The sequence below is a fragment of the Empidonax traillii genome, unplaced genomic scaffold (genome assembly GCF_003031625.1).
Source record: "Empidonax traillii isolate 1590-97213 ecotype Southwest subspecies unplaced genomic scaffold, ASM303162v1 scaffold277:size2070623, whole genome shotgun sequence".
NCBI lineage: Eukaryota > Metazoa > Chordata > Aves > Passeriformes > Tyrannidae > Empidonax > Empidonax traillii.
This window is the reverse complement of record NW_020955470.1, coordinates 760,467-785,358: the sequence shown is the minus strand read 5'-3', so window position 1 is coordinate 785,358 and position 24,892 is coordinate 760,467. Positions and strand designations below refer to the sequence as shown.

General features: G+C 39.8%; 1 protein-coding gene across 2 annotated transcripts; it reads left to right on the top strand.

Moving 5' to 3' along the window:
* The first annotated feature begins 126 nt into the window (after nt 1–126).
* On the top strand, nt 127–23,221 carry ERGIC2 (ERGIC and golgi 2). Of its 2 annotated transcripts, none has more exons than XM_027890130.1 (14): nt 127–238; nt 5,155–5,300; nt 8,069–8,177; nt 9,610–9,656; nt 10,641–10,711; nt 11,454–11,494; nt 12,243–12,344; nt 13,836–13,931; nt 14,684–14,739; nt 15,743–15,841; nt 17,031–17,128; nt 20,506–20,668; nt 21,529–21,608; nt 22,403–23,221. In XM_027890130.1, exons 2-14 carry the CDS (start codon nt 5,195–5,197, stop codon nt 22,466–22,468), a joined length of 1,134 nt encoding a protein of 377 aa, XP_027745931.1. In that variant the 5' UTR covers nt 127–238; nt 5,155–5,194; the 3' UTR covers nt 22,469–23,221. The 2 variants fall into 2 exon arrangements, with proteins under 2 accessions (XP_027745931.1, XP_027745930.1); XM_027890129.1 differs by lacking the exon at nt 127–238 and adding an exon at nt 2,980–3,097.
* The last annotated feature ends 1,671 nt before the right edge of the window (nt 23,222–24,892 follow it).

Sequence of the window (24,892 nt, the reverse complement as noted above, 5' to 3'; positions counted from 1 at the left end):
CCCATCCCGCTCCATGGCGCCGGACCGCTGTCCCTCACCGCCTCCCTTCCCAGCCCTCACAGACATCACAGCCACACACCTTTACCCCTTCCCGTCCTACCACCCCTCACCCCCGGGACTGATTTTATACCCCCTCCGCCCCCTTTCCAACCACTCCCACCCCTCATCTCCATATTTGCTCGTCTGCACCTGTATTTCCTCCTCTCCTCCCTAAATGCCACCTCGATGCCTCCACGAGGTAAAGCGGCTGCTCTCTCAACCCGTCTCGCCTCACCCCTCTAGGCGCTCCCGGCCGATCCCCGCTCCTGCTTCTCGCCTTTCCCTCGCGCTTTCGCGCTAACAAAGTGCTTTTTCAGCTATCGCGAACCACCTGTGCAGGAGACAGTAGCAGTAGCAAACGATGGGGGCTTGGGTTGAGCCTCAACGTTCTTTATCCAAGTTTTTAGTTTTGTGTGCCTTGCATACGGTTTCCAGCGTTTTAACTAACGCCGAAGTGTGTTGAAGTGCAGGTGGGCGGCATCTGTGCGTGTTTACTTTTACTTATCTTGTTTGGTCTACTACCATCGTCTTTGTTATTGTCTTTGATATCGATGTCCTTTATAGCCCAACATTCTCGGGAGATTTTTTTTCTGTCTTACTTGCTTTGTGGTTTGGTCAACAGGATGGATATGAGACATGAGGTTTCCTCTCTGCACACATCAAGGGACTTCATAAATTACCAGAAGCGTTGGGGTTTTTAGGAAGGCAATTGCATTTTTTCATAGATTACCACATTCAAGTCTCGGGGTGCTTTGGGATCTTATTACTGAAACAAAGTGCGTAAAGCCCCTGGGCTCACCTGCATGGCTTGCTGCTGGCAGCTGGGTTTCTTCCTCCTCGTCAGGCTCCTGAATGCAATTTGGCATATGCTTACAGGCTGCCACCACTGAGGTGTGACCAGAAGAGCAGAAAACAGGCACGCAGAGGCATAAGGAAAGGCATTAGAGTAGTCTGGTACTTGACAGGTGGAGTACAGTCACTGTTATGTTGCTTTAGCACTGCACAGTCAAATATATACTGTTAGTGTAATGGACACTACATAAGTTTTCTCTGTTTTTCTTAAATTCTGAAAAATGTTTCCTGTGTTTTCCCTCATAAAATCCCATGGAGACATCTGTAGTTACAAATATGACTATAATGGTGCAAAGCTGCAAGCAGTTCTGTCCCGTGCTGCTTCTCTCTAAGAGCCATCTCCATGTGCTGAGCCCCTGTTTGTCTGAGCAGACTGGATTGCTTTAGCTCATAGCCCGTGAAAACATCTGTTGAGCATCTCTGCTGCACAGCTAATAATCAGATCTATCAGTTTCTCCTTCCAGGACTCAGCACTGAGAGCATTTCAAGGGAAAACAGGGCTTAGCTAGCAAAATCCCTGGCTGCTGAATTGCAGCCTGGTCCACTGGCATGTCAGCATAAGAGCTTTATGTGCTGCAGCTAAAGCTGCCTGCTCTTTCTGAGATGAGGGAGCAAATGTACAGAGAAACATATTTTTAGCCTGGTTATTTGTCTCTTGTAGTATCATCCTCCCACCGCCTTTTTCTTTCTGTCTGATCCAGTTATTATAGATGCTAAAATGCTGGAAACAGACTGATCAGAATTCAGTGAGAACATTGGCATGTTGCTGTATCTTTCCTTCCTTGAAACCCACTATCTACCATCCCTAAAAAGCAAAAAATACTCTTTGAATTTGTTCCTACTGCTTTCTCATTTTCAGGTTTCTTTTATTCTCAGATGCTGTAGATATACAAACAATTGTTTAATTCAAATGGTGTATAGTTTGGCATGCTACCTGAAACTCTTTTTCTATGGATCTACATTTTCCTCTAAACCATTAAAAAGAGAAAAATCTGAATTAATGCTGTGGAATTCATCACTATCTATTTCTGGGGTGAGGGTTCTATTTGCTTGCCTCATTATGAAAAATACTGGAGTCTTCAGTCTCTCTTCTTTCTGATCTATGAATAAAAATGTTCGGTATAATTTTTTTTGTTGTTGTTAAATCTTACATGGAGCAACTTTTGTTGAATCATTTTGATGTCACCTAAAATGTTAGTACTTCCCAGAAGATACTGGAGAGCTCCCTTTTTGACTGTAAGATAATGTCTATGTTGGATCAGCTACTTGCAAGCAGGGTGGCAGTAGCATAATGGAACCCCATGATAATCGACTTTGTAAGTCTGTTTTGGCAGCAGCACAGTTGGAAAGACTGCAGGAGACTCTGGCATAGAGAATGAGAGTTGCTGGAATTGTAAGGAAAAATTTGGAGACTAATGTTGTTACTAAGGGGTAAGGCTTGTAGTGAGGCAGTGCCTTTTTAATAACTCCACCAGCGCAGAGAAAAGAACAGAGAATTTAGGTATATATGAGCCTTCTTACTCATTTTCACTTAAAGTCTGTAGACTGGCTTGTGAGCTTCATATCCTCCCTTCCCCAGTATTATAGCCCACTGTCCTAAATCCTTTTCCTTCGTGGTTAACCCAAGTTACAGCCTCTCTTCAAACACTGCCTGCTTCTATATCCATAGTGCTCGAAACAGCATCATCCCTGCAGGCCACGTTATGATGCTTTTTTTTCAGTTTGCTTCGGAAGGTGCTCGATACACATCGCTTTAAACGATCACTCAGTGCCTCGCCGCTCCCCAAATACTCCGGAGCGGGGCCGTATTTCCCGCGGGCTGCGGATTTTCCTGCGGCTCTGGAGTGCTCCGCTCTCCGAGCTGGGACCGGCAGCGCGGGGGCCTGGCGACAGCCGCCGCTCCGTGGGCTGGGAACATCACCCGCTGTTTCCGTGGGAAGCCCTCACCCCTTCCCGCCCGCCAGCTCCGCCATCCCAGCGCCCGGGCCGGCGCATGCCCGCGGCGCTCGGCGCATGCGCGCAGGGGCGGGCGGGGCGCGCGGCGCTCCCGTGGGGCCGCGGTGGCGGCGGGTGCAGCGGCGGAGCGAGCCCGCCCCGCCGGCGGGGCCATGCCCAGCGCGGCGCCCGCCGAGCAGCGCCCCGAGCCTCCTCGGCCGCCCCGAGCGGCTTCGCCCGCGGCGCTGGGCAGCGGCGGCAGAACCGAGAGGTAGGGGGGGCGAGGGGAGGGCGGGGGCGCGGCCTGTCCCGTCCCGTGCCGCGGCTCCCGATGCCTGGCGGCGGCCCCGAGCTCCCGTGGCCCGCACGGCCGCATGGGCTCCGGGCTGGCGGCCGGGCCCTCCTGCGGCGTGGGCGGCTGGGGTCGAGCCCCTGGGAGGGGGTTCGGGCGTGGGGCCGCTCCGCGCCCGTGGGAGGGGGTGTTCGGACTCCCCGCTGGCGGCTCCACTACCGAGGTGTCCGGGTAAGCGGGCGCTGCCCCAGCCCCTCGCGCAGCTGGGGCTTTGAGCGGGCCCTCTGGTCTCGAGTGGCATTCGTGCTGTGCTTTGTCTTTTTTTTTAGCTAATGATAATAACAACGTTTTTTAAACGCAGTTGTCTCTTGGGTTCGTAATATCTCACTCTTACAGCATTCCAAATTTAGTACTTGGTGTTTCTGCGGTGTGTGTGTTGAGATGGGCAGAGGAAAGGGATCAGGTGTCCGTCTGGGTTTGTAACGGAAAGTGAGTCTGTATGTTGTATGGAATTAAAGAAACCGATGAACAGATTGGATATTTCTAGCTGGATTACAAAAATCCACGTACTTACTGATGAAAGATGATTTAGAAAGTTTCCTAGTAAAGTGCTCACAAATTTCCTGTATTTATCTTATGCCTCCTTACGGTGTGCTATCACACGTTTATTTGTGTTTACACATGTGATAGGAGGGAAGAGATGGGGAAAATGAAATGGTGCTAAGTTGGCTTCAGTGCCTCTCTGTGAAGGATAGCAGGCAACCCTGGCCCGTGTTTCCTCTGTGCTAAGGAATGTTATGGCTCCACTTGAGTTCAAGCAGCTGCTTTGCCATATCTGTGCTCCGGAGTTTTCCAGCTTTTCCTTAAGCTAATCTGCGTGAGTTCAGATAATTCTTTAAAACACAATTATGTGGTGTAGTAAGGACAGAACCCTGCTTCTCTGAAGTTTTGGGGGTTTTTTATGCTGTATAACCAAAAGCCTGTTCCAGCATCTATCTTCTCTGCCCATTCCAGAAACTGTGTTTCTTTGAATCTTCTGCAGCACACACACAGAACCATTTTATTGATTTCTGCAGCTTGACCAAGTGCAGAGTCTCTGTCTGAAGTCAGTTTGTATAGTGAGAAAGCTGCAGGCATAGATGGTCATTCTTTGTGTGTGAACTTCCATTTCCACTAAAGCTTTGCACGATGGTTTTCATAGCTTCAGAAATTCTGGTGAAGCGCAGCAGTTCCTCAGAAGGAAAACAACAGTGTCAACTTGTTAAAACATGCAGCATATTGGCAGGATCAGGTTGTGAGCGTATTTGCATGATTTGGAAACAGTTGAAGACACTCTTTCCTGGGCAGGCTGCTTCTCTTGACATCCTGCTGCTTAACATGACTCCATAGAGAGCAGAGATCATGTCATGGACAGAAATGATTATGAAGGATTGAGTTAGGATTTGATACATAACTTGCTTTGGGAGGTATTTTTATAGAGAAAAAAAAATTGCTCATTTTGTGATGATAATAATATTCTACAACTGTAAAAATGCAAAATACACTTTTTTTTTTCCTTTAGAATATATTTTATCCTGAATTGGCTGAATGTAGAGGCCCAGAGCAGACTGACATCCTCCCAAGTTTATGCAGCCTATTAGATATTCCCTGCTAAGTCAGTGACCTCCATGCACTGTCATGTCTGTTTAGCAAGCTTACTTCAGGACTGAGTTAGAGGATGGGTTTTTACATTTTTTTCTTAATTAATTTAAAATGCAGTATATTCAATACCAATCAGAACTTCATTGAGAAAGAAATTAATCATAGTAATTAAATGGTGAATGTGCTGGATGTGGCTGGAGTGTAAGCAGCAGTGTTCAGGCCAACTTTAACAATTTTCTTGAAGCAAGAGTGACCTTCCAGTTGCCTAGTATGTGTTTCTTGAAAACATATTTATGAGGTTTTAATTGCCTTATTATTGCTTTATAGTTACAGCCAGTCAGTTTGAACAGTATTGCTTGTGTCTTTTTAATCACAACAATTTATTCTCAAATCAGAGGGAATATATGAAGGAGGAGGTGGAGGAGCGTGCTGAAGATGAGGCGACTGAATCGCAAGAAGACCTTGAATTTGATGAAAGAACTGGATGCCTTTCCAAAGGTTCCTGAAAGCTATGTGGAGACTTCAGCGAGTGGAGGCACAGGTAGGCCTTGTTTAGATGCTGACATTGATAGCAGCTTCAAGAGGAGGAAGACAGGCATCTGTGTTCACTTGAAACGAACCAAAATTGGGTTTTGATTTCTTTGTTGGACTATCTGAACTCATCCTCTTCAAGTAAATACATAATATCTTATCCAGAAAGATGCATCCATCACTCATCTGAAGGAAGATTTTTGTATAAAGCTGGTGAGAGTCAATCCAATGTGAAGGTTCACTGTTAAAACTTCTACCCAATTACAACTGGAAGTGCATTGTGCCAAGGCTGTCATAAAACGTTCTTATTTGTTATCTCACTAAGCCCATTTCTTGGTGTCAGGTTTCTGGGTGAGACACAGCATGAACTGAAATGACGGTGGGATTCAACACTGCTTTTGTAAAAGAGGAAAAACATTCTCGAGAGGCAGATTAGTTGAGCATCAGGATGAAGAGCAGCTTTCTAAAGCTTTTTTCTTGAAGGTGTAGTTGATTTTAAGAGTAAAGAAAGCCCTTTGAAGAACTAAACACTTTACTTCAGGACATGTGCTTGTACTGTCCTTGCTAGTGACTCCTACTTCTCTGAAAAAGCTGTAGCTGTAAAAACTACCTTTTCTTTATGTATCTGATCATAAAATTGTGCTTTTAAGTTAAGCTGAGTGAGAGGTAGCCTTATCTGGAAATAAGGACTATTGGACTCTTGGAATTATTTGCAGTTAGACAGGAAACTGCTGGCACTTAGTCTGAAATGGAGGACACAAATCTCTGTCTTGTGTGATTATGTCTGAAACTCAGTTGAGTAAAAAGTTCAAAGCCTTTGAAGTTGTTTACAGCACTTGTAGTGTAGAAGTAAGTATCACAAGGATCTGTATTACTTTGCTACATTTCCTGAATTGCACTGCTAATGATTAAAGGATTATTGCATATAAAATAATCCCTTAAGAAGTGATTAAATAACTCCTTGTTAATGTCTCAGTTCCCGAGAAAGCAAGTGAGTTGTTTCTATGTTGTAATTTGCAGAAAAACAATAAATGCTTTAAAAGGTCTTTTTTTGTAGTATAGCACCTTCATGATAACTTCACTTTGGTGAAGGGTGCCTTAAGGATTTCTCAACATCAGAAATTACTTTAGCATTCTTTGGTTTTGTCCCAGTAACCTTATAAATGACAATATAGGATTGTCTTATTCTGTGCCATTATGAAATCTGAAATGGTATTCCTAGTTCATTCAGGATTGAAATGCCAGGCTTACTTTCTGGTGTGATAGGGATCCAAAACATACCAGGACTCTTAGAATTTCAGTGCCTTTAAACCCATTGCAAAAGAAGTACCAGTCTCTCAAAGAGGCTGAGACTCCAGCTCTTGGGCTGGGAGACCCTTGAGACAAGAGGATCTGCCTTTGGAAATTCTACAAGACTTTATTTTCCTGTTCAGATCCACAGATACCTTCATGCAGAATTACCCAGAAAGCAACAATGGCTCTAATTATTTATATGTGGCTTTGGGTAGTCAGTATGGCTCCAGCTTTCCTATTGCCTAGCTGGGGTGAGTCTGGCCTACTGGTCTCCAAAAGGATATTGATAACCAGAATAAATGATTAGTGCATCTGCTTTCACACTTCACATTGATGTGAAAGGTTTCATATATGTGATTGTTACATAGTGCCAGCTGAAAGGTAGAACTGGAAATGTTGCTGATCAATGCAAGTCAATGGTTTCTTTCCTGATCCTGAAGGACAGTGCCTTTATTCCCCTGCTCCCACCTCTGGCCTGTGGACCACTGTGTAGTGAGCTGAAGCCTGTCAACAATGGACTTGTTTTTCCTCAAGTTGCCCTTTGCAGACTCCGTAGAAATGCTCCACAGAATGCAAATGAAAAATGTAATCAGTGTCAATAAGCTCTACAAATTGCTACCATGCTCCATAATTGAAGCTTTTTCAACTTAACAAAAGCCATGATTTAATAAAAGGGGCATAGCAGGTGCTTTTGGGTATCTGTTACTGTGTTTCTGACTGCATTCAGCAGGAAGATCTTCCCTTTGCATTGTTCAGCTTTGCAAGTGTGATGAACAGGCTACTTTGGAGATAAGTGAGGCACATATACCACTAAAATAAACCAATTAGTTTTCATCCTAAAAACAATTTCAAGTCAGTTCTTCACTTATTTAGCCGTTGGTACAATTGGATAGCTACGTGTTGCTGATCACCAGAGAGAGAATAGTTTGAAATATTTGGAAATCCTGACTGTGCATCTATACATAAGTAATATGCATGTTATTTCTCTTGTCTGCTAGCTTCTTGACTCTCAAACTTGATATAAAAAAAATTATTGTAAAAACTTAAGTTGTAGACAGGGGGAGACTTGAAGGAATTTCAAGGTGCTCTACCTTCTTCTTGCATGATTGAATTTAGGAATGAATTTGCCTAGACCATTCCTGACAGCGATTTGTGGGCTTTTTATATGTGGAGGAGGATATAGCCTGTTCCTAAATCTTCCATATTAGGAATTTCACAACCTCCTCATCATTCTAGAGTTTGATTGTACTTAAAAAGTACTTTCTTGATGCAAAGGTATGACTGGTTCTTTTCCACTCCTGTGTGTACAAATACAGTAGATATGAAAACAAATTTCTAAGAGCAGCTTTTGGATTTCTGAATCAAAGATGCCAGTATTGTACTGGTCATGCTCAATTTCTGGGATGTTAGAATTTTTTTTCCTGCTTGTTTCTGGATAATATTTCTCGCAATCTAAAATTCTACTTTTTTTTTTCATCTGACCAGTTTCTCTGATAGCATTTACAACAATAGCTTTCCTGACTATAATGGAATTCATGGTGTACCGGGACACATGGATGAAATATGAATATGAAGTAGACAAGGATTTTACTAGGTAACTTTATTTGTTATAATTACTTTTAGAACTTAAGTTGTCTGCATTTCAGGGAAGAACAGATTTAAAAGGTTCATGTGACTTGCAAGAAATTTACGATTGAAATTACAAATGAAATACTAAAGGGACTTGATTTTTCTTCTGTTGATTGATTTGTGTTTTTTTTTCTTTTCTGAAATCTGTGAGAAGATAAATTGAGATTTCTGCAGTGAGGAAATCAAAGTAGTGTAGGTTTGTTGGTGAAGAAGTTCCCTGAGGAATTATTTGCCAACAATTCAGAGAACATTGTAATACTTATTTCCACATCAGCTGGGTAAATTCACCACATTGGCATGATCCTTACTCTAGTTCACACGGTTTGTATGTTGCCATTATATTTTGTGTGCCGGAGGTGAACCGGAAGCACTACGAACTTTGACTGTCTCATCTAAGAGTTGCTAGTGGTCTTGTCTCCAGTTACAGCCCCCATGAAGATACATTTTCTGATGGTTTGATGCGCCTGTCTGGGCTGTGTTTGCCTTTCTTCCAGAAGTGGTCAGGCACCCATGGAGTCCCTGTGAAGTAAATGCAGATTCTGTGCCGTGAGCACCTTTAAATGTCACACGTCTGGGACTGAAATAACTTTATAAGATGTTTGACTAGTTGCTGTGGTAACAAGCTAAAGATACATGTATTAATTGGATGTCTTGTGCATCAGAAATAACTAAGAGTTCTGTAATGAAAAAGATATGAAAAATTTAAAGGAGCTACATCAAAAACTGAAGGAAATCCATTCAGACAGATGGGAGATTCACAGTTAGGCCTTTGCTAAAGTAGGTTATATCCCCAGCAAAGCTATCACATGGGAAGGGTAGTCTGTCAGTTAAGAGACTATTATGGGATTTGGGAGATGGCCTACCACAGATTTCCTGGTTTGATTGTGGGCTAATCACTCAGCCTGTGGTTCTTGACAGTTTAAACCAATGGAGACTGGTATCAGTGTAACTGCTTCTCTCCTCTCTGCTGACCCTCTCTGATCCCAAGTTGAGCCACTGTGGAATCCCTTGCTTACGTGATTTGCTTGTGGTCAGCTAAGTTTCACAAGCAGCTTCCTGGAGGTAATAGAGCCGTGTGACTGTAGGGAAGGGGTTTATTAATTGTAATTTAAATTGCTTTTGTGAAACAAACACGAAAATCTATAGGAAATGCCCAGAATGTATGGGAATGCCACACACTCAGATTTGGTGAGATGGAGGTTAACTCATGGGTGCTTTAATGTGCTCCAGAAGTCCATCTAGCTTCACTTCAATGTTAAACTGATTAAATTTATATTTGTTGGTGTAAAGTTTGTTATTTGTGTTTCTGCAAGTACTCTGATATTTTTAGCAGTATGTTTCTTGATACTTGTACTCCAAGTGACTTAATAGCTTTTTGCTATTTTTTTCCTTTCTAGTAAATTAAGAATCAATATTGATATTACAGTTGCCATGAGGTGTCAATGTAAGTATTCCATCAGTAAAAGTTTTGAAACATTTTAAGGCCTCTTCAGAGTATGCATTTGCTTGCAATAGAGTTGGATATTGTTCAGATTATTCTACCAGTGTGATTTCTTCTTATCTTGATGGCATGTAGTGATCTTGATGACTTATGACTCACTGAAAAAATTGGGAAGAGATGTGAAGAAAAGTATCTGTGCCATCTCATTCGCATCTCACAGAACTTTGCTTTGTCTGTCAGCAAGAAAAGGATCTGCTGTTCCAATCTTTCTCTTGCTGGAATATTCTAAAAGCTCATTGTGAGACACAGCTCAGCAGCAGGAATTTTTAACAACTTTTATTTATTTATGAACTTGGGATGTATTAACTTGGGCTACTGTTTAACAATACCAAAACCATCGAGTAATTTCATCCTCCTCATGAACACATGAGGGATGCCTTCCTATTTAAAGGCAATGCTTACTATTATTTTGACATAATCTAGCAAATGAACCATTATTTGTATGGACTAGTCTTGCTTGTCCTGTACCAAGAAAGAGAGAAAATAGTACTTCTACCATGAATGCAAACAAATTTTCAGGAGTCACTTTTTTTGGCTAGCTTAAACCTTGCAGTAATGGTATGGTAGATTGCTGTATTTTTTTTTTTTAAATAAAAAAAAGTTTTTCCTCTTTTTTGATTAGTCTTGGTTTCTGTTCAGTGCTTGCAAAACAGGAGAAAATATTTATGCATAGCAGATCCTAGAAAGCTTGTATGTGTGGTTCATACAGCATCATTGTAGGTGTTACATCAGTGAGAAAATACTGCAAATCTGAAGAGTTTTTGGTCACTGTGCATCAGTTCATATTGAAGGTTAGATAGGCTGAAGAAACAGTGACATACTGACGTTTACCAATGGACTGTGAAACTTCATTTCAACTTAGAAGGGTTTTTTTTAATTGTTCTCTGATCATCTGTGTGACTTAATATTTCTCTCTGTTTCCAATAGATGTGGGGGCTGATGTTCTGGATTTAGCAGAAACAATGGTTGCCTCTGCAGATGGGCTAATCTATGAGCCAGTAAGTTGATTCTTACCTTTTTTTTATTTGAAAATCAAATTGCTCCTGGTGTGAAGCACTACCGGTCTGATTTGCATGCTTGTGGTTTTTTTGTCTTCAACCTCTTAGAAAGAGGAAACTTTCTGCAGTTGATCTCTTTTGGCCATAGCTTCTGGGTATGTTTGAGCATTAATTGCAATTGAATTTGCTGCCTGGAGTACATTAGTGTTAACCAATACTTAGATTTGAAGTCCCTGCACAGAGGTTACTGGTCTCCTGTGCTGATGAAGTATAGCAGGTCTGGTAGCTTGTCTTTAGTGCTTGATGTGGGATGACCCTTGGAATAAACAATCTGCACCTGGACCCTTGTCTTTCAAGGATTGCTCCTCTGCTTGTTTTACTGCTGTTGGCATCAAAGCCATGCAAATCCCTTAGAATTAAATTGCTGCTCATTGCTTCTAGTCCCTGATAGTCAAAGGTAAGAAGGTGACTGCTGACTCGAGGTAGGAAAGGTTTAGGAAAAGATGCCGTAGTTATAAATGCAAGCAAGTGAATAATTCTGGGTTGAAAGGGACAGAAATTTTTATACTTAAACACTAAATGTATTATTTAAAGTGAAAAGTCCTTTCATAAACTCCTTTAGTAGTACTAAGTGTGAAGTTGATTATAACTCCCTACCCCTTCCCACACCCCAAATTTCTTCTGGGTTTCCTGGAAGGGAATTTTTCTCTGTGTTTTATTAGAGGTGTTATTTTTATTTCAGGTAGCGTTTGATCTCACCCCACAACAAAAAGAATTGCAAAGGTAAACCACTGAGATGCATGCTTACGGCTTGTATTATTTGTGCTGGAAGTATTTTGGAGGTACACTAGAGTCACATGACACAACTAAGTCTTGGGTCCATCAACTCTTGTTTGTAATTTAAGAGTGCAGACCTGTGAAAAGATACTAACTTACTTTGCTTTTCTCGTTATTTGATACCTCTGGAAAAAAATGGGCTTTGGACTTACCTGTGGAATTGGGTCGTGCAGTTCCAAGCCAAGATGTATGGACTCACTCAGCTTGTATTTCCAAATGAGTACTTGGTAGCACAAGTTATAATTATAGTATCAAATGTATAAAACAGATATCTAAATGTCCAAGCTGAGCTGGAGTCATTCATTTGAGTCATTCATATAACTGAATTGACTCACTGTTCATCATTTAAACTGTGATACCTTGGTGTTATGTGTGCCCCATACACTGATAGTCCTGTAATAGAACTGAAACTTATTTGGGAGTCTGGCTAGTTTTGGTATTTTGGTAACACGCTGCTGGGAACACCTGAGCTTCAAATTCTGTATAAAACATAATTCTCAAAGTAATTCTTTAATACTTCTAATAAAGTAATGCAAAAGTTATGCATTAGTACTTCTAATAAATTAATGCTTTAATGCTTACATCAACTTCGCTAACTTCTTGATTTGCAACCTGCAGCTGAAGCTAATAATTAATTGTGAAGCCAGATTTTGTTTTATTGTTGCGTGCTTTCACACTTGTCTCTGATCTTTAGGATGCTGCAATTAATTCAGAGTAGGCTGCAGGAAGAACATTCTCTTCAAGATGTGATATTCAAAAGTGCATTTAAAAGTGGTTCTACATCACTGCCACCACGGTAAGAAAAACTGGGATTTTGGGTCATTATTCCACCTCCCCCCCCCATTAATTAGGCTTCACATTTTGTTGTGGTTATGATCCCCCCCCTGCAGCCAGAAGACAAGATTGTAAGAAAAGAAGATTTCACTGCTTTTGAATGCATTTTAAAATTGTATGCTTGATACTTGCCTGATACAGTTTAAGAGCTGTTGTTTTATGAAAATTTCTGGGGTTTCCAGTCTGGAGAAAGTTTCCAGGTTTTGTGTGTATACTGACACACAAATAAAAATATGCACACACTTTTTTTATTCCATTTTTTCTGATGCTTCCTTCTTAATGGGAACTAGTAATGCCAGAGCAGTGCTAAACGAGTCTTTTTTTTTTAAACTGTCTTTCTGTTCAGCAACTTTTAAAAACATTGCTGCTGTTAGGTGTGACTTACAGCTTCACAGTTTTAAAAGAATCAACCTTTGAGTGCAAATGTGTTTTGTAAGTAAATTCCTGTGTCTAAATAGCATAGTTGAGGCTGTGTGGAGAAGCCTTGCTATTTTCACTTTATTCCAACTACCCACAAATGTTGAGAGACTAATGCATGGAATGCTTGGTCTACCTGAGTCTAAATGCTATATGGTTTTAAAATTTTTTTTTCCCCAAGGGAAAACACTTTCTAAATGAAAGCTGAAATTCTCTCCCCTTAAAAACAAACACGCAAACAACCAGCACAAAAAACCCCCCGAAATCCCACTAAAACAAAAAAATTGAGTAAGACAAAACAAACACTGAAACTGCCTGACTTTTCATGTTGTCATCTCCATGTCTGAGGACGAAATACATTTTTGCTTCCTAAGGTGAGCCTGAAGATGACTCAAAAAATCTTGTTTTTATTCCTCATTTACTTGATGTCTTCAGATTAATTAAGTTCTCCTTTGCTTCTGTGTTACTTGTTAGTGCAGTATTTGAAGTGGTATTTATGCTTGAGATGTATTGAAAAAAATCATTCATCTCCCTCTAAGGAGCAGATTTGGAGATACCTTCTGAGTTGTGGACACCCCAATAAGAGTGGGGATAGGAAGGTTTCCTAAAAAATATCTGTTGTAAGCTCTACTTGCTACAGTGTTGTTAATGGGACCAAAATGTATTTGATTCTGTTCATTGTAGCATTAAAACTTTCCCAACAAGCCACTTTTGGTGGAAGTAAGTGGGAAAATAAAAATCTCCAGAGCAACAAGATATACTTATGGTCTTATGTGTTCTGCTGACATGGCCAGCAGTGCAGGCCAGATCTGTGAATACAAGTGTGGATGAAAGCTTATTGGTTTCATCAAACTGACCTTTACTATTTTCCTTCCCTTCCACATCTCTGTTATCATTCCAGAGGACTACAATAAGGAGAGGTAGATGATAATGCTCTATATTTATGCTAGAAAAAGGAAATCTAACTGTACTGCTGTTATTTCTGCTAGACAGTGAATATTCTCAAGTACTCTCAATGTTGTCTTTATTTAAACAGGGAGGATAATTCATTGCAGTCTCCAGATGCATGCAGAATTCATGGTCATCTCTATGTCAATAAAGTGGCAGGGAACTTTCACATAACTGTGGGCAAGTATGTTCTGTTCAGTTCCTGAAAATAAAAAAACCCTTGACTTCTACATTCTGTATAGTGCATGTATGTATATATGTGCTTGTGCTTTTATATTTCAGGGTTAATGACTGTTTTTTATTAACCTTTTATATTCATGCTTGATTTTTTTTTCAATGTGATACCTTTTCTTGCACAATTAAATTTCTTCATAAATTACTGAGACAATGCAGTGCAGTGCATTGTTGCATGTAATGTGGTTGTTATGAATTCCATGTCTTAAAGGATGGAAACTCTTGAAACTGGCTTTGTCAGGGAGCAAATGCAGAGTGCACTTAACTTACTTGGTTGTGGAACAAATATGGTCAAATTTTTGTTTGTCACTTGAACTGTTCTGCATTTTTTTCTGGAGTAGGACTTGGTGACTTTTCTAATAGCACACTTGATGTGGTTTTGATATTTCTAAAAATGAAAGACAATTTTGTGTAAGAGGGTTTTTCTGAGTCCAAGTTTTCTGTACCTTACTGTTCAGGCTGTCTGTACTTGGCAGTAATAAAACTGTCATCTTTGGGGTTTTTATAGATATACTCAATTTTTATAGATATCAGTTTCTAAAACACACATATATTACATGTATTTAAGCACATTTATGTTATACATATGTGCATATATACATATTTTATATATACATAAAGTATTTATTGAAATAGAGGAGTAAAGGTAATTTTTCTACATAGTCCAGTGTGGATTCATAAAACATTTCTTGCTTTCTTTAGGGCAATACCACACCCTCGAGGCCATGCACACTTGGCAGCCCTTGTAAGCCATGAGTGTAAGTTCCTCCTGCCATCTCCATATGGACATGGATCATTTCAGTCAGACTGCTTTCTCCTGATTCATGTGAAGTTGCCGTTGAAAAGATGTTCTAGCTGTGCAATTGCATTGTAAAAAATGTGAAGAATATTCTCTGCAGTGATCTGACTCAGTAGTGACTTTCTTTTATAGGTGTAACACATGTTTAAAATGTAATACATGTAACATATAACACTATAAGGACTATCCTTAGGTTGCTTCTACAGTAATGATAACACAGGAATCTCAGATGTACTCTGTTGTAACACAGATTCCATGTAAAATTCCTGTATTTCAGTCCAAAGTACCTATTTCCTGAAAAATCTTTTTTATAAGGTTAAAAGTTTCTGATCTTTGTACCTAGAAACTTACCTTTTGGATTATGAGCCTAGATACTAAAGGTGTGTTGCTGCCTTACCTAATGTGAGACAAAGGTGACTTAGTGTGAAAAATTAACCTGGTGCAACCAGTAAAGGTTGCTTAAACCTCCAGGTGTCTGCCCATGAATTTATGTTAACACAACTGTATTATAGATCTTAAATATTGTTGTAAAATCGGGCAGCATAGTATCTTGGAAACTGCCTTATACTTCCTCTGTAAAGTTGATTTATGAAATTTTAGGGTTTTTTATATGCCATTGCATACAAGAACCTGAATTATAGAATAATTTAAGTATTTGGCCAACTAGAAATTCCATGTCATCAAATTATAACTGTTCAGCTCCAGAATTGTTTAAAATAGAGTAGTAATTTAGTTTAGAGCTCTTTTCTAGAGAAATTTAACTTTTTTGTTAAATATTTTGGATTTGAGTTTTCTTTGAAGCATGTGTAGATATATTGGTGCAGTCACAGGCACAAATACAATGTCATGTTTGGTAAATGCATTCATTAGAATATTTCAGTGTGAGAAATGGGTGAATTTTTTTCTCCAAGTACAGAATCTCATAGTTTAAAAATATTTTATTTATCTGTATTATCTTTCAGCCTATAACTTCTCCCATAGAATAGATCATTTGTCATTTGGAGAGCTTATTCCAGGAATTATTAATCCTTTGGATGGAACAGAAAAAATCGCGTCTGATCGTAAGTGCTGTGTGTTTAAGAAAGCATCATCTTTTCTATAGTTTCCCAGTAGTTACATTTAAAGTGTTATAATTTTTTCATGAACGTTGTGATTCATAAGCAGCATGTCAGACTAAATTTGGTAGCAAGCAATGCCCTGTTAATTTATCTACGTGACATTTAAATGGCCACTTCTTTTCAATATCTGCATCACTGTACTCTGCTGCTTCCCTGAAGGTGATTTGCAGTTTTTCCAGGTTTGCGTTATGTTGAAGTTGAAGTATGTCTGAACACACTGCAAAGAGTTTTGCAGGAGTGTGTTACAGTGCAGAATCATAGATCTGATTGTCGTCATAATGGGGAAAAATAAGTTTGATTTAATTTAAAAAAATAGCACCATGAGACATGGATTCTATTCCTGCAGTTGGGTTGTCCCTCCCACAGTGTGTTTTGTGAGGCTACTACAGGATGGATTTGTGTATCACTTTGTTTCCTCCTGTATAAATAAAGGAGAGTAATAACCTGCCTCATCCTCTCAGTGGCGTTCCCTGTGAGTGATCCCCAGAACCTTCTACAGCTGCTGTTGTCCCAGAGCCAGTGCCTTGGCTGGTACAGCCAGAATGGTTTAGTGTAGGTGAAACAAACGGCTTCAGTCTGTTGGTGTTTGTTCTCTAGGGAATGCACAGAGCAATGATAAATGCACAGTATTGCTGATTGGTCAAGAATTCTCCAGAAGTCTAATCGACAGAAAAACCATAACCAGTTTAGAAGGGCTTCCGGCATTTTGTATACAATTCAATCTACTGAGATACTTCCTGTGTACTAAATTCAATCTACTGAGACCACTGTGAGATGTGTATGTACCATGAAAAACATGACAGTGTGAAACTTGCTCTAGTGCCCTAGAAAACACCACCTCTGCATTTCATTTGAAACTTTGAGTGGCCTGACCTTAATGAGTCTTTTCATTACAGGGGTAAAATATAAATTTCTGGGAGTACAAGGGAGACATATGCCTTTTCCATGGAAACTAACTTTGTTCGTGCAGATGGTGCTGAAGTAGTCTTGGCGGGGCTGGGACTCATGGAAGAATGTCCCTAGTGTAAATGGCTTAGCTGATTAACTGTTTTAATATAATTTCTTTGATTTATTTGTGAATGTCTCAGATGGTCTTTGACTTGATTCAACAGTGAGATGTTTTTTCTTCTAGACAACCAGATGTTCCAGTATTTTATCACAGTTGTGCCAACCAAACTCCATACGTATAAAATTTCAGCAGAAACTCATCAATTCTCAGTGACAGAAAGGGTAAGTAGAAGTAATAAAAAAACACGGAGAGAAAAATATAGAAGTGGTTGTTCATAACAGAAGTTCAAATGTGAAAACAGGCTTGGTTGTACCGTGGTTCTGAAAATTCCTCTAGCATGAAGTGATTCTTTGTAGAACATTCTAGTACACTGGATTAGTCTGTAAATCATACAATTATGGCTGATGGTAAAATATATATATGCTTGGTGACACATGCAGACTTCTTGCATTAGTGTTTTGCATTTGTAGATCTGGAGTCTGATTATTATCCACTTCCCTGTATGCTAATAGTGGTATTGGTGAAATCCTCCAAGCGTTAGGTCTGTAACCTAGTGTGTAGCCTTACAAATATTTAATCTACCGTTAGCTTTTTATCCATGTGGGAAGCAAACAAAAAAATGCAGCTCACTTGAATATCAAGAATTTGGTTGTGAAGTGTAAGAAATGGAAAGAAAGGTAGTTTGTATGAAAAACTAATCACACAGTAAATGTCTCAGCTGTCTTGTTTAACCTTTGTTAAACCATCAGTTTTAATTACTCTCAAGACTAGAGAGCTTCCACTTCTGGGTCTGGAGAGGCATTTAATTCTGAATCCATACTGAAAGTAGTTAGTGCAGCATACCAGCATACTAATTTTAAAGACTGCTGTGAATAGGAAAAAAGCCTTGAGTGTACTGCTTACATGTCTTATTTTCAGAGACTGAACTTGATTTTGGTCTTGTATTCAAAAGCCAAAGAGAAAAATCTTGGTAAAAAGTTTAATTAAAAATGACAGATAAAGCAAGAGGTGAGAAAGAAGCCTTGGGGTGAAAGGAAATTTGGGGATTAGGTTGGCAGTTCACTGAATTACAGCTTGTGGTGTTCTCTAAGGGAGAAAAATTTTTTATTTCCTCACAATTCCATGTTGTGCTTCTGAAAAATACATAGGTAGGGGAAGTAGGATAGAGGTGATGTCTTAGGACATGCAGACCACTGAAGGGAAAGGTTTACTCTGAAACTCATGAAAGCTGAGCTACAGAGAGGAATGAAGAGGAATTTCATAGTGCAGTATACTCCCACCTCCTGCTGGTCTAGCAATCTGCTTTGTGTTTTCTCTGCACAATCTCTGCAAGAGCCAAGGCATTCTTTAAGCTCTTCACTGACATCCATAAGTTTGTCTTAGACATTTTTCCTTTTTTTAACCTTGTATTCAGTTTTTCTCTCCTCCTTCTGTAAAGATGGTACTATCAATTACCTGTCCAGTCTAAGTTAGGGTGTTTTTTTTTTTTTTTTTTTTTTTTTTTTTTTTTTTTTTTTTTTTTTTTTTTTTTTTTTTTTTTTTTTTTTTTTTTTTTTTTTTTTTTTTTTTTTTTTTTTTTTTTTTTTTTTTTTTTTTTGGTGGGAGTCTATTTTTATGAAAGTTGCAACAGCCACAGGTTGCTTAGTGGAAAAGCTTGGAATAGCAGAGGTAAAGTGGCATTATGTACTTGTTTGCTCTTGCTCAGTAGGTAGCCCTATAAAGCTTATTTGTGTTAATCTTAGGACACCAAATATTCCTAGCAGATAAGCTGGAAAAGGCTATTAAGAACAGCTATTCACTGAACAACTTAGTGCATTTATTTTATAAGAGTAGACACATATGCAGATGTGGAAAAAGGTGGTCAGGCAGGCTAGAAGTTGAATGCAGTGAGGTTTAATTACCAGTGGTGAGCAGATGAGGAAAGAGCATTTGAAAGTTGTGGGTAGAATCATCTCCACTATTGTTGGTGTTTGAGATACTGTGTTTATCTTTATTGAAAAGATTTAATTCTACAAGGCTTCACTGAGCTATCTGATGCAGGGTTAGTTATTTTCAGCAGGTTTTAGCAATCAAAAGTTGAATCTGCAGCAGTAGAAGCTGGAAGCAGACCAAAATGGTTTGCAGAAAAAGAATTCTGTATCTTTTGAGGATGGAATTTTGTGTGTTCTATTTAACTTCATATTCTTTTTTTACCATTTGAACCTCAAAAGACCAGTAAGGCTTAGGGAAACAACAGAGGAAAACAAACAGGACAAAGGCTTTTGTGTCCCTTGCCAATGGCAAGGTTGTTAAACTACCTTCAGTCTTCTCTTCCTTCTTAGTGTGCCTCATCATCCATCTTTGCCTGCTGTCTGTTGTCATGCTTTTGAAATATGGAAAACATTCTACATTTTATTATTTAACCATTGCAAAGTTTTTGTGACCTGGTATCATTACTGATACATTATTTTGACTTCTTTTACTTTGAAAAATACAGATCAGGCAACTTGTTCAGTCAGTTAACACTGACACAAACCAGCTTGCTTTTTCTGCTACCTCAACAAAGTGCTATTCTACTTTTTATTTTGTACTGTATGCTGCATGGTTTTTGAGCACAGTGTTAAATCTACAAATGAAATGGAGCTGTGATATATTGCTTTTTTGTTCACTCCTGCTTGTCTTGTCTTCTCTGTTCTTATTAACTTGGGCATGGCTGAGTTTGTCTTCAGTCAATTATGTTCTTTTCTGCTGCCCTTGTATATTTTCAGTCAGACATACCTGGCAGTTCATTTTTCAACACCTTTCACTAACAACAAAAGGACAGCAAACTTCTGAAAGAACCTTAAGGCTGTGTTCAGGTGTTTCCTTCTGAAACCTTTTTTAAAAAGTAGGTATTTGTAGCAGCCACACTCTCATGTTTGGGGTCTTTTGGTATAAGAATTTGACCAAATGAGAAGAAACTGTAGAAGTTCTTGGATTAGGACTAAGGTGCCTGGTAGTCCCAGTGAGTGTGGGGTTTCTGTTTATTGAGGTGCATTTCTTGCTGTGTGACTTCTCTGAAATGATGTCACTGACAAAAGGTTTGAAAAGAGGCTTTTACCAAGGAAGGTCCTCGTGGTCCCTTCCAACCTGATATTCTATGATTTATATACACCCTCTTGGAAAACTGCTGTAGCTAAGGCTGTACAACAACGTGAATGTCTCCTGAAGGTCTGATGTCATTCATAGTAGTGGATAAAGTGTGAAGAGTTGCAGTACATTGTTATAGCAGTGCAGTCCCCAGACCAAGACTGTGGCACTTACCCTCATAGGTACCAAAAACAGTCCAGTTATAAACATCCTTCTTTAAAGGACCATGTGGGCAGGTCTTGGGAGAAAGAACCAGAGCATGATAGTGAACACTGATATGCAGCACAGAAGCTCAGTGACCAGGAAAGAAAACTTTTACTTAATGATGTTTGACATTTAGAAGGTAATGGTCAAAGTTACCTTGATGTTCCCTAGTCTTCTGTTGATTGCTAACTCTGATTAAACAGCTCTTTGTTATCACATCTAATAAGACTGGTTTTTTTGTGACTTACAACAAGTGACTAACTTGTGTTTCTCTCTTTTCTTTCAGGAAAGAGTAATTAACCATGCAGCTGGCAGCCATGGGGTGTCAGGAATATTCATGAAATACGATATCAGTTCACTTATGGTGACAGTGACAGAAGAACACATGCCTTTTTGGCAGTTCTTAGTGAGGCTCTGTGGCATTATTGGGGGAATTTTTTCAACTACAGGTGATTATCAGAGCCTTCCCTCTTAGATTCTATCAGAATTGGTTTTCTTTTCATTGTGACTGTTATGGATAAATTACAGGGGAGTCCTGAACCTCTGGCAGGTTTAAGATGAAGTGCTCATTTTGTGTGCACTGAAATGTGCCATGAGAGCTACTCAGTTTCAGTGTCCCAGTGTGGTACTTCTGCTGTTCTGAGAGCCTGTTGTTTCCTTTCTGGTAACTACAGCATAGTTTATTTACTTCTGGAAGAGCAAGGATATATCTGTGTTTGTGTGTGTATATATATGTACACACATATATACAGACTTCTACACACATACATACTGACTTCTTATATTCTGTGCAGTTCCTTTAGTTGAGATCCACTGTTAAATCAGTAACAAAAGTTGAGATAAAATTTCCATCAGAAGTAATTGGGAGGATTTTCGTTGTCAGCGTACTGCAGGATTTTCTCCTTCAAAGAAAATAAGTTGAAAAGCCACAATCCACTTACTAGTCAAGACATAATAGGGTGTCTTGATCACAAGTAATTTCTTTTCTTGGTTCTCATTTGAAGAGAGCTTTATTAAAGAGACCTTGAACTAAGAGCTGCCTTTCAAAGTAGATATTTCTGTCCCACAGAATGTATTTTCACCCATGAAAGCTGGCAGAGGGTGACATTTACTTGGATAGCTTTGCTTTTCTCAATGCATTTCATAGAATTCTCCCCTGCCCTTGATGTTTCCTTTTTGTGTGTTAACTTCTCAGTGTCTTATGTACGGGTTTACTGCACTATGTTCTATGTAGAGTTTTGTTGTAATGCTTCCATAAATAATACATTTTTACTACTGATGACAATTTAAATCTTGTTTGACATTGCAGGAATTTTACATGGCTTTGGAAGATTTGTAGCAGAAATTATTTTTTGCCGTTTCAGGCTGGGCTCTTACAAATCCACATCGGTAAGGAAAACTTTTTTCTAAGTGTTAAGTAAGTTGTACAGCTGAGGATGGATGATAAGGTCAGGGACTTGGCCTCAGGAAGTTTTAAGATGTTGGTAATAAACCTTCCCCTTGACATGCATAAGAGCAGAGATTCGACAGCTTTTAAAAACAGTTAGAAAACCTAAAATGTAAAGAAGCAAGGTGTTCTCCAACAAGCTGAATTAATGCAACTGAGTCTCTTAGAGGTTTTTCTTCTGCACTCCCTCCATCGTCCTTACTATTTTTATTTTTATTCTTTTTATTCATATTGCTCCAAAAATGACATGTTTTTCCAGGCCTAGTCATTCTCCCTGTCCTGGTTTTGGTTTCACATTTTCTTCTACTTGGCCTGCAGACTGAAGAAGACACACTGTGTGCTGCAGGGCTTCAGTGGTGCTCTTTATCAGTCTGCAGGCTACTGCCAAGCACTGTGAAAGAGCTGAGCTGTCTTCACCTTTCCCTTCATTGGGCATTAATAGGATTGCTCCTCTAGCAACTACTTGATTTTATTTTACTTTTATTTTTGCAATTTAAGCCTGTAGACAGCCTTTGAGACCTCTGCATTTCTCTCAAATTTGGTTGAAGTTTGCCAGCTGGCAAGGTTATGTGAGTAGGGAGAGGAGGAGGGAAGGCAACCACATTTGAGTAATTGTTGTATGAGAGACCAGGTAAAAGACATCCAAGAAATGCCAAAGTCTGTGTTTTTGGGGGAAGGGAGTGGAGATTCTGTTTGTGAACACGCCATTAATAACACCTTGTTTTTGTTTCACTAGGTCCCACTTTCTGATGGCCACACAAGCAACCACTTACCTCTAATTACAGACAATAGTACACATTAGCCTCCTGAGAAAATTTTCTTTCTTCCTGCCTGATACAGAAGACTTTTTTTTATAATAAACATTGTGCAATATGCTGAGACAGTGCTGATGGGCAGCAAAAAAAAAAAAAAAAAACGAAGCCTTTACAAAAAACCCGACAACAACAGCAAAACAATTTGTGTAATTTTTTGTCTTTCTGAGTGCACATGGAGTCATAGAAAGTTGTGAGACCAGTGAGGTGGACCATCTGGAGAGTAAAGGAGAGTTACTGCCAACAAAGTATTCATGCTCAAGCTGGACATCTTTGTGGTGGCTGCCACTGACCACTGAAGCATCTTAGTGATGCCTGGGAAGGCTGCAGGCCCCAAGGAGGAAAGAGTACAAGTGGGATGTGTGGAAGGCACAGAGGGACAGCAATAGAGCTGGGATTTCTCTTAGACGTGCAAACGGGGGATTGGGTTTTCTTGGTCTTTGGGAGTGGGGAGCAATCCTAGAAAATCCTGAAGAAGAGGGGGATGAGAGAGAACTTGGAGTAAGGTGGAGCCCAAGCCATGATGTTGGTCATAGCCACTGCCTTTCCACAGTCCCACCGTTCCTTAGTGGAAGAAACGTACTGCGGAGCAGAGGAGTTCCTCTGTTTCCACAAATCTGCTGTGCCAGCAGTGAGAGTGTCACTTCTGGCATCGGTGTGGAAGTGCTCAAGGACTCTCAGAATGCCCTCCAGTGTGCACAGGTTTTTTTTAACTTGGAATAAGGCTTTTAAATAAGGCATTTGACTGTAGTTTTGGTAAAAGACGAGACTCCCTAGTAAAAGATCAGGAAATCTTTGTACGCCTCTTTCTTGGTAAAGAAATTGCTTGGATGGAACCTTTGTTTTAGCCCTGCTGCTGGGATGTGAGCCATGGGAGCATCTGCATCCTGGAAATGGGGTGAGGAGGAGCAAGAAGCTGCCAGTTCAGGGCAGCTGGGAGGTCTTCTAGGCCAGGGAGTGTGGAATTGAAGTAGGTGACTTCAGGGAATTTGAATCCTATTGCTGCAGACAGGTGATGAGAAGGGATCTGCAGAATTAATCCGTATTGTTCATGAAGGTTTTTGTAAATTAAATGAAGAGAGCAATATCATATTGTAAATATGCTACTGAGAATGAATGTTATTAATGCAGATGGTGCTTTGAGAAACTGAACATCGTGTTACTGCTGAACTACTGGTACACAACTGTGGTTGAACAGTTACTCCAGCGGTGTAAAAAATCAATAATATGATTCCTTCTTGGCAAAACTGATTTAATAATATATTAGGAGATTATGCTGATCCCGGCCTTACTCACCATGGAATGAATATTATAATTGAGAGGACTAATTACAGAAAAATAAAATTCTGTGTGGCGTCAGATTTTGCTGACTTCTGTTAATGTACTTTACAGGACACTTGGATCTTGGTGATGAGCATAGTGTAAATAACACAGCTGATTTGCTATGCAAAGCAAAGGGCTTCCTAAACAGAAGTAATATAGTAAATAAAATATGGGAAATCAGGAAAGTCCTTTGTTGAATTTGACTGTTGAAAAAGAAGTTTCAGGAAGCTGGGTCCTTGGGGATGACAGCCAGGTTTGGGGGTTTCTCTTTTGTGCTTTATTTTAACACCGATTAAAGCTCCAGCAACTTGAGAAACTCTTTGTTTCCCATTTCTCTTTAGCATTTCCTTCTGAGGTTTCTTCCCTGCTTCTACTCAGACTTGTTCTGCAAGGGGCTTTGTCCTAACACTTGTTTCTTACCTGCCTGGAACAGACTGTACAGGTGGGAGAGACTGATCTCGGTTAACTTTTTGTACCAGAACTTTAAATGTTATTTTCTATTCTCACATAAAAGAGCCAAGCAGCTTGGTGTGTCATAAATCCTTGTGTGGTGTATTTGTTACCTAGAACAAAGCTTGTATGATGGCTAGCTGCTAATGGAAGGAAATTTGGGATCCACTTCCAAATGTGAAGTGCTGCACTGGACAGTGAATATGGGATCAGTTGACCTTGTGTTGCTGTGCTATTTGCTTTCTTTCCACAGCGGGTTTGGTTGTTAAAGCAGTGCTGCTCACCCCTGTAGCACGTGTTGTCGTTGGCTTAACCAGCATGTGCAGGGGTGTCCCAGAGAAAACAGCAGTTTATTGCAGGGACTTTTTTTGGTTATGTTTCTTTACATTGTGTAAAAGTGAGTGTAGTATGGAAAAATGAAAAGAATGGATGTCCCAAGGGAAACAGAAACCCAGATGTTGATGTGATGTATATTTTCTGAAAGGGGGATAGCAGATGAAAAATATTATTTTCTGGGTCAGAATGGGTTTTATCCTTTGCTCTTACATGATGTTGGCAACAACAGAGGGGAAGAAGGTTTTAACCTTCATTGGTGTGTTCATAGCATGCCGTTTGTGACTGCTGTCTTTCTGGCCAAAAAA